We start from the raw sequence: 18,296 nt of genomic DNA, 5'->3' as shown, positions 1-18,296 counted from the left end.
GACACACAACACCAGTGCAAAGTGGCTGCAGGACCTGAGGGCAGACCACAGCAATCTCCCAGAACAGGAACCAGTCACCATCACAGTAGCAGGCATCCAACAGGGGGTCAAGAACACAAAGAGCTGGACAGCACCTGGCCCGGACCTGATCCACACCTACTAGCTAAAGAAACTAACATGCATGAACGCCTAGAAGCACAGATGAACCAGCTGTAGCAGCAGGCTCCCACCCAGACTGGCTAACACAAGGAAGGACAGTGCTGATTATGAAAGACCCCCACAATGGAACAACTCCATCCAACTACAGCCAATAACCTGCCTCCCCACAACATGGAAAGTCCTCTCAGGCATTATAGTTGCCAAGCTAAAGGACCATATAGGCCAGTACATAAGCACAGCTCAGAAGGGCATTGGGAACAACACCAGAGGCTCCGAACACCAGTTGCTCATAGATAGAGCAGTTGCCCGAGACTCAAGCTCTAGACAGACCAATCTGAGCACAGCCCGGATTGACTACAGGAAGGCCTAGGACAAAATGCCACATACATGGATCTGTGAATGCCTGGTACTATACAATCAACAGGACACTCAGGACCTTCCTCAAGAATTCAATGGGATTGTGGAAGACAACACTGGAAGTCAACTCAAGGCAGCTTGCACAAGTGGCCATCAAGTGTGGCATATACCAAGATGATGCACTGTCCCCACTGCTGTTCTGCATGGGCCTGAACCCCCTCAGCCAGATTATCACAAGAAGTGGATACGGATACAAGTTCAAGAGTAGAACTACCATCAGCCACCTCCTCTACATGGATGACATCAAACTGTATGCTAAGGGTGAACAAGACATCAACCTGCTGACCCACCTGACACGGATCTACAGTGAGGACACTGGGATGTCATTTGGACTGGTATGGCTGGATAGAAGTAAAGAGAGAGAGAAGGTAGTTAAGATTGATGGAGTGGAACTACCACTGGGCCACACAGCAGACATACAGACCAGCTACAACTACCCTGGTATCCCACAGTCACATGGGAACCACGATGAGGAGGCAAAGAAGACAGCAACATCCAAGTACCACCAAACAATAAGACAGGTTCTGAAGAGCCAGCTCAATGGGAAGAACAAGATCCATGCCATCAACACATATGCTCTGTCAGTCATCAGATACCCTGCCGGTATAGTGAGCTGGCCAAGGGAGGACATGGAAGCTGCTGATGTGAAGACCCGGAAGCTCCTCACAATGTACAGAGGCTTCCACCCCAAGTCCAACACCCAGAGACTGTACACCAGGTGGAAAGAGGGAGGTTGGGTCGGGTCGGGTCTGGTGAGTGTCCAAGCCACTGTCCTGGATGAGACCCAGAGCATCCAGGAGTACATCAGTAAGATGGCACCTAAAGATGAGCTGTTGAGAGAATGCCTGAGGCAGCAGCACACATGGAAGGAAGATCAAGCAAAGGAAGTGCCATGGCAAGACAAGACCCTGCATGGGATGTACCATCGATAGATAGTTGAGGTGGCTGACATTGGGAAATCCTACCAGTGGCTGGAAAGGGCTGGACTAAAAGACAGCACTGAGGCACTGATCATAGCAGCACAAGAACAGGCACTAAACACCAGAGCCACAGAAGCAGGGATCTACCACACTAGACAGGACCCAAGGTGCAGACTGTGCAGAGAGGCCTCAGAGACAGTCCAACACACAGTGGCAGGGTGTAAGATGCAGGCAGGAACAGCATACACTGAACAACACAACCAAGTAGCTGGCATTGTGTACAGGAACATCTGCACGGTGTATGGGCTAGACCCTCCCAAGTCCAGATGGGAGATTCCACAGAAGGTTGTGGAGAATGACAGGGCTAAGATCCTGTGGGACTTCCAGATCCAGACAGACAGGCAGGTACTGGCCAATCAACCAGATATCATGGTAGTAGAAAAGGACCAGAAGACAGTGGTGGTGATAGATGTAGTAGCGCCAAGTGACAGCAACATCAGGAAGAAGGAGTATGAGAAGCTGGAGAAGTACCAGGGCCTGAAGAAGGAACTAGAGAGGATGTGGAAAGTGAAGGCTAAAGTGGTCCCAGTGGTGATAACGGCACTCAGGGCTGTGACTTCTAAGCAGGAAGAGGGGCTCCAACAGATCCCAGGAACCACATCAGAGCTTTCTGTCCAGAAGAGTGCAGTGCTAGGAACAGCTAAGATCCTGCGCAGAACCCTCAAACTCCCAGCCTCTGGTAGAGGACCCGAGGTTGAGGAAGACACATACTACCCATAGGGGTGAGAAGGGGTTTTATTTATTTGTATGTATGTATGTTTTTAAGATGTAAAATATCTTTAAACTGGCCAAAACTTTATGGTGATACATATTCTATGATTGGTACTTCTGTAGCACAGATATTTTTCTAACCGGCAGAGGATTTACCCTTTCAACTTGCAGCTTTCCTTCCCAAATTCTAAAGTACCTAGACTTAATTTATAAAATAGCCAAACTGGCCCCAGAGTTAGTCAAACCATTTGCAAAGAAAGCCATAGTTTAACCACAATTTAAGGCTAAGTTACAATGTCTGAGACCATACAAAGCTCATTTGGTCCAAACTAAAAGCAAAAGGGCTTAGTATATTACATGAACCCAGACTTACGAAACGGCTCTTCAAGTTTGGGTCTCCAAACTTGGATCTTGTTGTGCATAATTTGAAGATATCTCTGTCTCCATTCTCCTCTTGTAAAATTTGAACCATCATAGCCTATCTCACAAGATTATTGTGAAAACAGATACAAAAGCAACCTGGAAAACTAGTTAATACAGTAGCCATGATATAAAATATTTCCTGTGATTTGGAATGTTACCAGTTTATTTATCCAAAGCAGTTGGGATAAAAAAAGGGGGGGGGGCTTCAGGTGGGAATGGTGGACTGAATGGCTGTGCCTGCTGGTTCAGCGGGTGGAGCTGACAATGCGGTAACTTTTTTCGGGCTCAGGCCAAAAGCCCAGAAACGTTCTGCAGATAAAGGAGAATACCTGGAATCTTCCCATCTGTCCTCCAGATGGCTGCTTGCAGCCAGAAGATCGCAAACAGCGTTTCGCGCTTGACTGGTAAAAGCAGCTGGGAGGCTGGGACATCACGATTTCCAAGCTGTGCTGTAGCCTTAAAGGGACACTAAGACCAGCCACCCCATTTCTAAATCACCAGTTTGTATTTTTTTAAAGTATATGTAAGCCCAAGAGCAGCTTTCTACAGCAAGGAGAAACTGGTTCTCTTGGTGCTTAATGTTATTTTTGGGATTACTTTTTTAAAAAAATCTTTTAAGTTTTAGATTTCATTTTCCTTCCACAGGAAATTCCAAAGACTGAGTAAACAATTGTCTTCCTGTTATTATTTTTGTATTAAACTTGAAGATATTAGCATTTTCCTACACGCTGAATCGGCTGATCTGAACCTTCAGCTTTCTGTTTTCACCCTCCATTGAGAACAGTCCGCTATCTCACCCTCACTTGATGTAAACACACTCTGGAACTCTTCCATATCTTTGACTTTCGCTGGTTAAGCTCCTAGGGGGCGCCATAATCTACTGCGTGAGTCATGGAGGATTTCAAACAGATTCTTTCTGACTTTCACCAGGATTTTAAACAGATTTCTTCTGACTTTTATCAAACGTTTATGCAAGATATCCAGGTCATTGTAGAAAATATGAGATCTAAAATGTGCCATCAGGCTTGGGATGTGGTGATGAAATTGAGGAATTTAAGAGCGATAGAAAGGTCTTTTTAAAGCGTGAGATTGGGATTTTTATCCTGATGCTGGATGAAGATTGGATAGTGGAGTTGGAGAAATCTAAGGGAGAGAGTGATCTGCAGGCCATAAGTAAAATCGATCTCCTGGTGGAAAGCCATGAAAAGAACCTGGAATCTTTGAGGGGGGCTGTTTGATTCTTTCAAGAGGAAAGCTCTGTGCACATTGTGGGGATATGTCACTGCTCTGCTTTATTCTGACGTGGGATAAGGGTTGAAGAATGTTCGTCCGGTTTGCTTTAAGGATTTGATTGATGCGATTTGCCTTTAAAGATTTGGATTTACTGTTTTGAATTGGCTTTGTTTTGGGGGTTTATTAAGATTAAAATTATTAGAGCTGTTGTATTAGGGTTAAAGAATGTTTATTTGGTTTGCTTTAAGGATCTGATTGATGTTATTCCCTTTTAAAGTTATGGAATTACTGTTTTGAATTGTCTTTGTTTTTTGGGTTTATTAAGATCGGGATTATTAAAATTGTTGTACTATTAAGTATAATAGCAGACAACTTACATGCTTTTTAGTTTGATTTTCATTATAGTAGACAGAAATGTATGGAATAGCGGTAGGAAGGGAATAATATGTGTTATCTTTTGGAGGGGAGAAAGATCTTTAGGTTTATATGAACTTTTTGTTCTTTATTTTAATAGAAGGGGGAGGAGTAACTGTACTTAGTGATATCTATTATGTGATAAAGTGGAATGACTTATAGAAATAATGTGGTGTTTTGGTTTAATATAGAGTAAGAGATTGATTATGGAAATTTTGTATATCCTTGCTGTTAAAAGTTGGAAGCCACATCTTTTTGTAAATTTAAAAAAATTCTCTTGTTTCTGCACTTTTTTAGTTTTTTTCCTTTCTTTGTAGTTTTTTGTTTTTTGTAGTTTTTATTCTTTTCTTGAAACCTAATAAAATTTACTATTAAAAAAAAGATTTAAAAAAAGGGAATAGAAAGGAAATCTATAAATAAAGGTGCGGCTTAATCTCGTGTTACATTTCTTACATACTTTTTAGATATTTCTAAAAGCCGATCTGAATAAAGACAAAGGATTTGATGCCATCAAAAGCTTCCTTCTCATCTTCAGGTGACTAAAACGCTAATACAAAAATGCAACATTCGTGCCAGCCACTTTTTCTTTTCTAGCTTCCTCTGAGGTACATCATCCCAATTATGAACACAGGCACATGTACCAATGAACTGCCCTTTAGGCCAGCTGCGATATGCTATCAGGGGCGGTTTTAATTTCCTGTGTGCTGCCAGACAGACGCAGGTATCCCTGACAACCAGGGTTTAGAGGCACGCTACTGTTTTGTTGCGTACTGTCCATCACCCTTGAGGAAGCCAGGGATGTAAACGGGGGCTGGGGGGGAGGAAAGATTAAAAAATTGTTCTAACAAAAAGGCTCAGAAGGGCAGCTGTGACTAAGTTGACTTTTCAACACTTCCCTTTCCATAAGTCATTTGCCTCCACCAAAATCTCTATGTATTAACAAGTTCTCCTCCTAAGTTCTGCCCAGGCGGTGGGTATCAGAACACCACTGAACGTGAGGCAGCCACTAATCTCAGGAGGGATGCCATTCAAGTCATGGGTTGCATGCAATCCAACAATAATCTGGTTTCCTGGGATAAAAATATCTAGTCCAGGATAAGTAAAGGTAAAGATTTCCCTTGACATTAAGTCCAGTCGTGTCCGACTCTAGGGGGCGGTGCTCATCTCCATTTCAAAGCCGAAGAGCCGGTGTTTGTCCGTAGACACTTCCGTGGTCACGTGGCCAGCATGACTAAACGGAACGCCGTTACCTGCCCGCCAAAGCAGTACCTATTAATCTACTCACATTTGCATGTTTTCGAACTGCTAGGTTGGCAGGAGCTGGGACTAGCAACGGGAGCTCACCCCGTCACGCGGATTTGAACCGCCGACCTTCTGATCGGCAAGCTCCAGGATACACCATCTATTATTCGAACAGCATATGCAAGGATGAACTATCTGGATTAGCCCGCCCAACACACCAAGTGGCTATACTAATTTTTATATGTGCTTCCCAGAGTAATACAATCTTTATTCACCTATTCCCACTGCAATATCATATTTCTAGGTTTTTGTAAATACCTCTTTCAAGTATGAAGTAAGCACAACTTTGTCAGCACAAGGGCCATATCAGGCTTTGCATGGCATGCCAAAGGCTATGTTTCAAAAGTGGGGTTTCAGAGGTTTTAGAAACTAAAATGAGTGGCATAAACATTTTGCCCTTAAACGGTAAATAGCCCTTCAAGTCAAGTTTGACTACATCCAGGCAGTTTTCTTGTCCATGTTGATCGGGTGACTATGGAAGCTGAAGTTCACCACGTAGGCAGCATCTGGTAGGGGGAAGGCTGATATATACGATCACAGATGCTGCAATTCCACACACACTTCCCTGAGCATTAATCCCACTGAATTCAATTAACTTTATACTTCCGAGTAGAAATCAGCAGAGTAGTTCCACTAACCATTGCTGTGAGTCTCTATACCAAATTTTAAAAAGAGATGACATACATCTATATTGTAAAACGAACAAACAGTAAGAACATTTCAAATCGCCCAGAATATTTATCTGTTGATCTAAATGTCGGCATTTGCCATTTCAAAAAACGATACAGGACCCAGTGTGGCATAGTGGTTAAGATGCTGGTGTTGAGCTTGCTCTAAGGAGACCCACATCAAGCCCCCACTTACCCACAACGTTCTCTAGGTATCTTTGGGCTAGTCATTCTCTCTCCAGCCTACTTCCTGTGGTTGTTTTTGTGAGGATAAAGTGAGGGGAGACGTAAGAATAGCTCTGCTGGACAGGGCAAGGCCAGTCCAACACGTTGTTTTTCACAATAGCCAACCAGATGCCTCTGGTGCGCTGAAGCAGGAGACTAAGATATATCTTTCTCCCACCATGCTGTCCCCAACCTCAAGATAACACTGAGTCTAAAGATTAAAACTCTAGATGGACCAGTCTTCCATGAATTTATCCACTTTCGAAGCCATCCAAATTTGGTCTAGTGGTTAAGGCAACAGGCTAGAAACCAGGATATTGGGAGTTCTAGTCCGGCCTTAGGCAGGAAAGCCGGCTGGGTGACCTTGGGCCAGTCACTCTCTCTCAGCCCAGCTCACCTCACAGGGTTGCTGTTGTGGGGAAAATAGGAGGCGGAAGGAGTGTTAGGTTTGCTCGCCGCCTTGAGTTATTTATAAAAATAATAAAGGCGGGATAGATAGAAAATAAATAAATAAATAAATAAATAAGCGACCATCTCCGCATCTTATGGTAATAAATCCCAATGGTGTGTTGATCCTTAGAACATCGGATTCGCCGTTCACCACCAGCACCATCGGCCGCTAGCCGTCCTTTTGGCTTTGAGCTAGCTGCGTCATCATGTCTGGGGCTAGTTGAACTCATCCTCTGTTCCTCCCCAGTAGCATTTTGACCATCTTCCGACTTGGGGGTCTCATCTTCCGATGGTATACTGACATATCTCTGGTTGTACCGATCCATTGAGTTTTCACGGCATGGTGTTTTTTTTTGCCACACTCTTCTCAAATTCCTTTTTTCCCCCTAGGGAATTTTTGGGAGAAAAATGGCAGCTCCTAGCTGTCAGCCACACTTCTTTATTATGATTACAATTATGTTTATGATCATTATTATTATTATGTTGTTGTTGTTCTTGTTGTAAGTCTTAATACATTATGTTTTTTCAATATAACAATATTTATACAGTATTGATTGAAGATTGTTAATTCTCTAATGTTTAGATAACTTAGACTGTTGAGGATAAAAAGAAAGAATTATATCAATATTAATTACAATTTAGGATGTCACCGTTAATGACTGTAAAATTATTTGGCTTTTTCATCCAGAATTGAATACAGCATTTAAAAATCCGGCTGCATATTGTGTCAAAATGTTTGTTGCACAATAAAGGTTTTGGTCTTAAGTTAATTACTTAGTGTTAAGGTCTCCATCATATTATTTAATGTTTTTGTACATGTTGGTAAAGAAAAAAAGAAGATACGCAGAGCAAATCTGTCAAAAATTAAATACCAAAAAAGAAAGAAAAAAGAAAAAGTCTATTGGGTTTCTAATTTTGTTAGAAACTCCCCCTCCTCCTCTTCCTCTTCGTTCCTTATTATCACCCACCAGTTTGACCCCTTTGAGTTCTCAAGAGAAAAGGCAGGATATAAAGCAGGGGTAAAATAAATAATGATGAAAATATTTCCAAAACACATAGCCATTTACTATAATGAATCATACAGTTCCCAGAAAAACCCAGCCCAAGTCTTGTGGCACTTTAAATGCTAACATTTATTTTTGTATGGGCTTTGGCGGATCCTGGTCCACTTCAGGAGATGTATTTCATCAGATGAATAGAATACATTAGCAAGTTTGATTCTGTGTATTTTGGTTCCAATAATGATACTTTCATTTTCCACTTGAAGAATGAGTTTAGCAAAGCTAGGATGATGACCATCTTGTATCTGGGGTGCTACTGTCATTAAGGAAAACTGGGCTCACCTTAGATGCATTTAAGATTGATCAAATTATCCCAGATTCAGTCTTTTCCCTTTAATTGCAATTTAGCCACATTTATAATTTATTTTATAACATAAATTTATGATTTATTTCTCTGTAGGCACAAGCTTGACTCACAGGAGATTTACTTATGCATATGTCTAATTCTGATAGACAAGGAAAAGAATTTGCATATATGACAAAACAGGTATCTCATCTAGTCCAATGGATTGCTCCTAAGCCACAAAAGAACCGAAGTCTTTGTAGAGCCACAAGTCCTTGGCTGAGCACTCCACTGAAGCAACTGGGGCACGAAACTTTGTTTGGATTATGTTTTAATCTTTGAAAGTCTTGTATGGACACAATCTCTTTTAACCTGTAGCTAAGGGGATGTGGAATCTCCACACACAGTAATCATATCAAGCATCTGTCCTGTTGAGCTGAAAGGTTTAGAAGATGCTGGTGGTAGAATATGATTAATTGCACTCAACGGAAGTGATGCTGGATGAAAGCAAGGAGCACAGCAAGAAAGGAAGAGAGAAAAGATAAAACCGAAATGAGGGGAAACACAGACTTTGCGTCAGAGATAAGGGAGCCTGTTGCTATAGAAACTATTTGCATGGCTTTAATGTCACTTGGGCAACCTCTCAGAAGCACAGTCAATTTGATACTCAAAAGGCAGGTCAACAGAATACAGAAGACATACTTAATGGTCTCTGAGCAACTGAGAATTTACTTCGTTCATTCCTAGAATAAACAGCATCATGAACTTTTTAAACAACAGACAGGCCTGTAGTACTTTAAAGGCTACCAAATTTATTGCAATGTTCAGGAACTAAATTTATTAGTCTTTAAAGTGCCATAAAGCTCTTGGTTGTCAGGGTCAGCCCCACCAATGAACAGACTAAGATGACCACTTTAGGCACCAACTGCCGGGCAGTAACAACAGCCCACTTTTCTCTGAGAGTCTTAGCACTGGATACTTCACCCATGTCTACCAGACTGCTTCTTTAATGGAGCAGAATAGAAGGATTACCTGGTGTCCTACTTTCCATCTCTGTTCTGCTGCCGTTCGAACTGGCCATTTTCCAGTTAGCCTAATAGACCAGCAACTAGCTTAGAGAACTTTTCATGCTGCAAAAAAATGTGAAGTACTTCCCTCCAGTAATTAAAAATAGTTTAGCAAACAAACACAGATCTAACCAAGTAATCTTCCCCAAAACAATGCCTTCCAGGTATACTAAGACTGCAAAAATCCCTACCAGCATGGTTGAGAACTCTGAAAGTTGGAGTCCACAAGGACCAAGTTGGGGAAAACTGCAATGGAAAGAGGAGAGATCCCTGAACCAACTGTGGTTCAAGAGCCTTAAGCCAAACTTGAGACCATAATACCTAAACCCCGCATTCTCCAACTTAAACTTTGTATTAATGCAAATCAAGATTTCTTATGGATAACTGCACCCTAGTTTCATGTTGCACAGTATTAACTTCCTCTTTAAGATACAACAGTTGGCTATTGTGCTAATGCAAAATACTGTGCCACAGCCAATGTGTTCTCCCATTCACCTACCTCACAGGATTGTTACAAGGACAACAGAGGGTAAGGGGAGGTGAATGATCATGTAAACAGCCCTGAACTTCTAAGCATGAATGAAAGATGGGAGAAAGATTCATATATTCCTCAATAGCAAGACATTGTTTTCAGTGATACTGCACTCAGCTGCTCCCAAGGAAAAAATGGACGTCCATTGTGAAGTTGAATTAAATGGGCATATTTCTATGAGTTATCCCTTGAAATAAAATACTGCTATGCATCTTTTTCCTACCAGAAGTCTCACCTGTCAATTTTCTGCCTGCTCACAGCTCATAAAGGCAGAGGATATTTGCCAAGCCATTAACAATCAGCCATCTTGCATTTTCCACAGTATTCTAACATCCAGAAGAATGCTTATGATGAGTATCCATAAAAATAAGGAATGTTTTTTTTTCAAAAAGAAGGGATTTTTGGAATACAAAATTCTGCAGAGATGACATAGGGCCATAAGTCAATACTTGACTTAAGATAATGTATCAAAACCATTTCTTCACTTCAACCTAACCACATTTGATAGAAAAAAGAGGAGCTAAAAGCAAAATTAAATAATACTCATCAGAGCCCACATAAGGCAGATAAAATAAGATGAAGACCTGGCAGAATAAACATAGAAACAAACTAAATAAAACAAAATCCTTTAAGTGACAACAGAACCAAATTGCAGCACCTGCGAACAGTATTTCCAATGTAAAGAGCAACAAATTTTGGTTCTGTAATCACAGCCTCTAATTGTCGGACATATCCCTGCCATCCTACATCGGGCAGAATGGAGGAGCAAATCACCTGGTGTCCTACTTTCCATCTCTGTTGTGCTGCCGTTACGTACATAAAAGAGTTAAGGCTGGAATAACCAAAAGCCACTCCCTTTGGGCTGCTCCTGCTAATTACCCACAGACTTGTTTTCAGGGGTCTAGAAAGTTCTGTGCCTTTTGCTAGAGATAGAGAATTTAAATTCTTGTCCGTTGTTCATGTCTCTCTGTCTTTGCCTGCCTTTCCTCCTATTTTGCCAGTTCGCTGTTTTTTTAGTGTTTGTTGTTGTTTCATAAATAAAAACCAAACAATACTTTTTGCTAACTGAATGGAATGGCCCTGCTTGTTTGCTCTGATCTGGCTGTAAGGATTGGCTGGGAGCGGGCCCAGTGGAAACCAAATCGGAAATTACCCACAGTAATTTTCCAAAACTAGCAAGGTCTGCAAACACGTATTGTCTCTTCTCACCCCAGTGGAATCAATTGTTTGGAAAATATCTAGTAGTTCCGTCACCAACAGCCGTGGAAAAAAGGGTATAATTTAACACATACTACGTTACCCTGGAAAATTCAGATTGAAACCAGGGGGTGGGGGGAACCTTAGCGTCATTTTGCCACTTTTAAGTTGGATTCAGATCAAGCTTTTTCAAAATTATGCAAGACTTTTGGCACAAGAACAGCCATTAAGCAAGAGACGACAGCAGCTTTGCAAAGTTTATAAACCAGCATACCGAAAACAGCCTACCAGCCACAAGCTGACTGGGGCCTTTAAAAAGCCCCGAAGGCAGGAGATGCAGGTGGCACATCCAAGCCTCAGTGGAAGGCTAGGCAGAGTTGCTCATCTTGATGGGTCACTAGTAATGTCTCTGAAGGGATCACAGCTCAGTGGAGGAGCTGGGCAGAGCTTTGAAAAGGCCCCATTTTAAGACATCTGTTAGAGCAGTGTTTCTCAGCTTTGGCAACTTTAAGATGGGTGGACTTCAACTCCCAGAATTCTCCATGCTGGCTGGAGAATTCTGGGAGTTGAAGTCCACCCATCTTAAAGTTGCCAAGGCTGAGAAACACTGAGTTAGAGGGTGATGGGAGAAAATTGCTGGATAAAAGCAAGATGCAAATTTAATACAATAAACAAACTCTTAGCATGAAATAAAAAGAAAAACCTTCAAAGAAAAGGATCCTCAGCTCATTTTGGTGATTGTTTCACCAGTTTCTAGAGCATGAGGTGAGCCTCAGCCTCCACTTCTCTGAATTTGCAACCTGAAGGTGGAAAAGCTTTGGAAATGCAGCTCTCTTGGTCCCCTCTTGAGTTTCAAGGACAAGGATTATCTCTTTGCACCCTTGGGCTGTTACAAGGGTAGGCCCACTTAGGATTTAGTAATTACCTCTTCAGAAAGAGGGGCCAGGGAAGAAGGCTGTTGTTACAACTGATGAAGTTAAGCGAAAGGATAACGCAAAGGTTTATACTGGGACTGATGACATTTTACGTGTTCAGAAAAGATTTGGAGTTAATAACACTTAACCATTGTACAGGTAATCCTCGCTTAATGACCACAATTGGGACTGGAATTTCAACTGCTAAGCAAAGTGGTCATTAAGCAAATCCAACCCAATTTTACAACCTTTTTTGTGGCAGTTGTTAAACGAACCACATGGTCATTAAGTGGTTCCCCACTGATTTTGCTTGCCAGATGCCAGACAGGAAGGTCAAAAATGGCAATCACATGACCACAGGATGCTGCAATGGTCATAAATGTGAACCGGTTGCCAAGTGCCCAAATCGTGATCGCATGACAGCAGGGATGCTGCAATGGTCATAAATGTGAGGACTGCTCATAAGTTAGTTTTTTCAGCACTGTTCTAAGTCCAAACTGCCACTAAACTTATGGTCATTAAGCAAGGACTACCTGTATAGTGCTTTTCAGTGTTCAAAGTATTTCCGTTGATGGCCAGTTATAATTTTGCAATAACACTACAAGGTAAATTAATAGGGTAATTTTTCTTGGTACAGACTGAGGCTGAAATACATGAGGAAGGGGACTTGCCTGAAGCCGTTTAGCTGCTAGATTCACACAACTAGACTCAGCTAAAGTGAACTTATGATTCAGTATGTTGGGGGAACTCAACACTGTTAATTTGTGTAGTGTGTTATGTGAACTCGCCAGCAAGCTCTGTCCAGCTGTCTCTTCCCTGAACCGCATCTCCATCTAGTTTCTTCATCTCCCTTCTCTATCCAGGGGACATCTACCCTTTCCCCATATCCCACCTCCTTCTTCCTAGGATTTTTCTCCCTTCAATGGAAAATGTCTGTATGTGTATGTGAGAGAGAGACGGGGTGTGTGTGTGTGTGCGCGCATGTGTGTGTGTTTGTGGGTTGAGAAAATGCTTGGTGTATGTATAGAGAGGAGCTCAATTACTTGTATAAATTGGGCACTTTATTATACAGGCAATTATTTTGAAACAATTGTTACTGTATTCATTTAGTTCAAATCTTTTTTTTTGTCCTGGCTCTATCCAGGCATCTCTAGGTAGATAGGGTAGGGAAGCAGGATATTAAACAAGATTTTTTATTGATTTTTTTTCCAGTTTTCTTGGTGGGGTTCATAAATACAGGGTCATCTTCCTTTCAGAGAAATACAGTAAATTAGCAGATAGAGGGACACGTAAGTCAGACTTTGAAGAAAAAGGATAGAGTATCAGTGCTTCTGAACTTTGATATTTGAAAAGACTCCTGGAAATACCAAAGATAGCCAAGAAAACAAAAAAATTGTTCATAGAACAAATCAATCCGGAGTTCTCACTTGAGACACAAATGACCATGTTCAAAAGATCATATTTTGGACACGTTAAGCAAAGACCCAGCTCCATTGAGAAGTCCATGATGTTGGGAAAGGAAGAAGAAAAGGGAAGAAGAGGATGACCAGCAGCAAGATTTATAGACTTGATTACAATGGTGCATCACTGGAAGTCCTGAATGGTCAGGTCTCTCTGTGTGGTTGTTAATTTGATGGCACATAATCAATCAATCAGTCAGCAAGATCTCATGAGTCACTGGCATAGTTGTGCCTATGTTCATACTGGCAGTTTGTGTAGAAAACATTAACCCATTGCTCACTTAACCACAAGAGAAACACAATTCTGGAAAATAAGCTGTTTCTAGAGAGAAGGCACCTGATGCTAGGGCTACCAAACCTGTTCTACAAAAAACTGGATAATCACTATTTGGCAGCAAAGAGGTCCAGAAGACTAACTCTTTGTTGTCATCTGGTGGTCATCTGGGTACTTTCAGCCCAAATCTGAAAGTGCTACCTAGTGCTTCACAGGCATTCCAGCTTTCCCTCCTCAACCATATTCTTTTTCAATAAGGAAAAAGAAGACACAATTACTGTATATAGAAGGGCTACAAGTGGAATATGGCATCAGTAGGATTCCCTGTCTACCACCCCATAAAGTTCAGGACAACTGCATAGTAAAAAAGTGAGGAAATTGCAATTAAGATAATTTTCATTTGGCTTCTTAAACTTTCCTGGCTTTAGCAAACCTTTCCCAACCTGGTACCCATCAGATGCAGTAGATTATAATTCCTATTTTCCTTATGCTGGCTGGAATGACAAGAGTTTAATTAAACAAACATGAAGGTACCAGATGGGAACATCCACTCTAAGGAAGTGATGCTCACAGTCACTTCATTCTGCATCAGGATTGCCAATTATTTATTTATTATATTAAATTTATTATGGCCAAAACATTGCCATACTTATCCTCATATTAATATTATAGTGCTTGAATAAAAACTTATTCATCCTAAATGCTGCATAAAAATGCAGTACTAAATAAGACACACTACCAGCTGTTACACTGCACAAAGCAAAATAAGAACTTTAAAGAAAATTTAGATAAGTTTGAATGAAACCATCCTTCTAAACCTATTGAACTGTGAATCCTACAATTCGCATGAACCAAATGTCTATGGCTGAATGCGATGGGAGCTGTAGTCCAGTGCCTCTGGACTGCAGAATGGGAAAGGCTATGATTAAATTGTTCCACAAAGCAATTTACAAGAAGTCTGCTACCAAAAGATACAGCAGGGAAAACTTCACCTGGATGATTTCAATCTGGTAAAGCTCCATAATTTTGGCAGAAACATCTTTGCTCATTTCTGCGTGTTCAACAGCGTCTAATCACAGGAACTGCTGGGCAGAAATCGGCTACCCCATTCTCATTTTATTGATGTACTAATGACTTGGAGTTAAAAATACCCAGCCATGTTTTTCTATACCAGAAAAAAAGTGGTGAGCAACAGCAGCACAAAATACAAAGTCCATGTTTGATCTAGGACAATTATCTTGAAATGGACACATCAATTGCAATCTTTCCTGTAGAATTAATGCTACATCCCTCCTCTCCCACGGGGATCATGAACATGACTGGGACAGAGATAACAAAGCCAAGGAAAAAGTCTTTGACTTTGTGATTTTCCAGCCCTTCCTATCAGTATACATCACAAATAATCAGTGGTGAAAGTTTTAGTAGCATGTTGAGAGCAATTTCCTTTAGAATTTCTGCCTCAAAACTGCTGTTACAGGGGAAGGAGCCCAGTCGTGTCAACCTGATAGGATAGATCAGTGTTTCTCAACCTTGGCAACTTTAAGATGTGTGGACTTCAACTCCCAGAATTCCCCAGCCAGCATGCTTTCAAGGTGGCCATTCACCAGCAAATATGTAAAGACATATTTGCTAAGCTAGAAGGATTCTGTTTCATTCTTGAGCTGGTAGTGTGCTCAAGTGGTAGAGTGATTAAGCTGCTGGCCGAGGGCTACAGCGATGCAGATTCAGGTCTACACTCAGCCATGGAAACTCACTGGGTGGTTGAGTTGAGACAGAACTGGCCCAACCTACCTCATCAAAAATAGAGGAAGGAGTACATCATACCCCACCTGGATACTTTTCCAAAAGGCCCTGAAGATGTCAGCAGGCCTGGGGAACCCAGACTGAGCTGATCAAGTGGCTGATCTGATTTTGTTTGTAGCTGCTGTGGGGGATAGGGGCTTGATGGTTTTTTTATATTGTGGATTTTAATTTTGTAAGCCGCCTGGAGTCACTGTTTGTGAGTTGGGCGGCCACATAAATTTATTAAATAAATAAATGATAAATAAATAAATCAGACACTGTCCAACTCTTGGAAGGAAGGCAGGATCTAAATCTAAATTTAAATCATGTGAGAGAAAGAGAAATAATTGCAGTGATTAGAGATGCTAATGAATGTTTTTCTACAACTGATATTTCTCCTGTTGTACTGGACTATGACTTCCATCATTCCGGGTTCTATTATATATTTGAAAGCACTAACGTTATTTTTGTAAAGTAAAGTATCCAGCACTTCTGAATCTTTGGTTGTGTTCATACTAAGCAGTAAGCCATGGTTTGTTTAACAATGGATTGTTGGCAAAACTTGGTTGGTTTATGCAACAGGCTAACCCCTGAACAATGATTTGCAAACCACAGGGACCAAGATTATGCAGTATTAAGCCATAAACAAGCAAACCACACTTTGGCCTAGGGCAAGATGCAACCCAGGCCTTCAGTACTGTTGCATTTTCATTGATCAGGATTATGAAAAGCAGGGACAGCCTTATTATTTATGACGCAACGGAGGGAAAGGATCCTGCTGGTACGTCTCTACCCCTTGTTGTTGGTAAGGCCCTTTGAGTTAACCTTGACTCCTAGTGACTCCATGGGCAGGTCCATGCAGTTTTCTTGGCAACGTTTTCAGAAGAGGTTTGCCAGTACCTACTTCCGGGATGTTTTTTAACTTCCCAGTCTAGGGTTCAGAGCAGGTAACTGGGCCAAAGTCACCCAGCTGGCTTCTGTGCCTAGGGGAGGACTAGAACTCTGGCCTTCCTGCCTGCCCTTGATCCAGCAACTGTAACCATTATGTCATTTATGAAGCAATTGGACCAAAGCATCCTGCTGGCTTGGCTCTACCTCTTTCACTTCTGTAAAAGACTACAAAAAGTGAACAGGCCCTCTGGACTAAGAGGAACACTTTTTCTTCTAAGTCACACTGATTTCACTGGAAGGAAGCCGTATGCATTAGTCTCCAACAAGCCTCTGTCTAGAGGACTTTGATTCTCATTCTCCCTCATCCATCATCTCCAACAGACAAACTGTAGGCATCAGCTGCCATATGAGTAAAGCTGTTAAACTTCTTGACACTATGTATACTTTAAATGTAAGCTGGGCTCCAGAAACCCTGTTCATTCATTTGAACCACACTGTTACACCAGCTCATCCTGGATAGCTTATCTGAAATAACTGGCCTACCCCACAGGGCTGTTGTGAAGATCCCCATTTCAATGCATTCAAGGCTTCTACAGCCACGGGTCGCGCGCCCACTGGCTCCCACCTGTAAGGGTCTCCTGATAGCCTTTGGTGAAGAACTGCATGGCCATGGCCGCCCTCCAGGGCGTCTTGAGCAGCCCCTGGCGTTGCGGGTCCTCGCCCAAGGCGCTCAGGATGGTGGTGTAAGCGGTGGCCAGGCCGGGCAAGTTCATTTCGTTGTCCTCTTCGCTGCGGGTCCTCTCTTCCTTCCAGCTCTCTAAGGGATGCCCACTAGCCGCGGTCTTCCAGCTACGGGACGGCGCTTCCACGGAGCGACTCCGCTGCGGGGGCGGCTGCTTCTCTGCCGGCGCGTACCCATTGCAGCTGGCGGTTCGCAGAGACTGGTCCACCACGGCCCGCGGCTTCATTTTCTCCATCTGGTCAAGGGATGCGCCCCGCCCTGGAGTGCCGGTACTCCTCAGAGGCTCCTGCGCACTCTGGAAAAGCAGCCGAGACTAGAAACGGAGCCTTGCTAGAAGTTGAAAGTGGGGGTCACGGACTCCCCAAAACACTATACAAGTAACGGGGTGGGTGGGAGGCTTGGCGCGCAAGAGGACGTTCCCTGAGAGCACGTGCGCCCAGCCTCTGGAAGCGTCTGGCCGCACTCGCGGGCTCCCGTGACCGAAGTGGGGACTGATAACTAAAGAAATCGCCTCTAAAACCACCGGCCGACCTCCGTATCCGCCGAGTGAGGTGCCACTACGCGCCCGCCGCGTTCACCCCGCAAAAGGCTCCCCCTCTGACAAGCAGGAAAGGAAAAAAGGCTGCCGGCGCCGCGCCACCTCGCTTCTTCTGTCCAGACGGCGCGCCCCACTTTATACATCGCCTGCTTTCGGTCCTGGGCACGGCGCGCCTCTTTCATTGGGCACCTCTGCCCGTGCGTCACCCCGCCCGGCAGCCTGTAAGAGGCTCGAGCGCCGGAAGCCGCAGGCAGCGTAAGCTTGGCGAGCGCTTCTCCTGTTGCGAGAGCTTGTCGGTGGCCGCGCGGGGGGGCGCCCCGTCCTCCACAGGCGCGGGCGGGGGCGCGGATCGTTCTCACAGAGCTGCTTTAAATTGGCTAAGTTATAGGAGAGCATGTGCACCGAGCACTTTCTTCGTACGGTACTTAAATAGTTACTCAGGCCTTGGGGCCACGTTGTTATGTTGGCTAGTAACAACACTGACCCGAGCCATTTTGTGTTTGTGACTTAGGGGATGTGTAAACACAGGCATTGGTTATACCTATCACGCCTCAGACGATGGCGAAATTTCTA

General features: G+C 43.0%; 1 protein-coding gene across 1 annotated transcript in view; it reads right to left on the bottom strand.

Annotated features, from left to right (window-relative positions):
- Positions 1-17,890, bottom strand: part of GCH1 (GTP cyclohydrolase 1) — a 55,984-nt gene extending 38,094 nt beyond the window's left edge. The window contains exon 1 of the mRNA XM_063290517.1: positions 17,069-17,890. Coding sequence (XP_063146587.1) covers positions 17,069-17,420 — 352 coding nt within the window. The 5' untranslated portion in view covers positions 17,421-17,890. The remainder of the gene's footprint in view (positions 1-17,068) is intronic.
- Positions 17,891-18,296: the final 406 nt, after the last annotated feature.

Source organism: Candoia aspera, chromosome 1 (genome assembly GCF_035149785.1).
Source record: "Candoia aspera isolate rCanAsp1 chromosome 1, rCanAsp1.hap2, whole genome shotgun sequence".
Classification (NCBI taxonomy): Eukaryota; Metazoa; Chordata; class Lepidosauria; order Squamata; family Boidae; genus Candoia; species Candoia aspera.
This window is presented reverse-complemented; position numbering and strand designations above follow the sequence as displayed.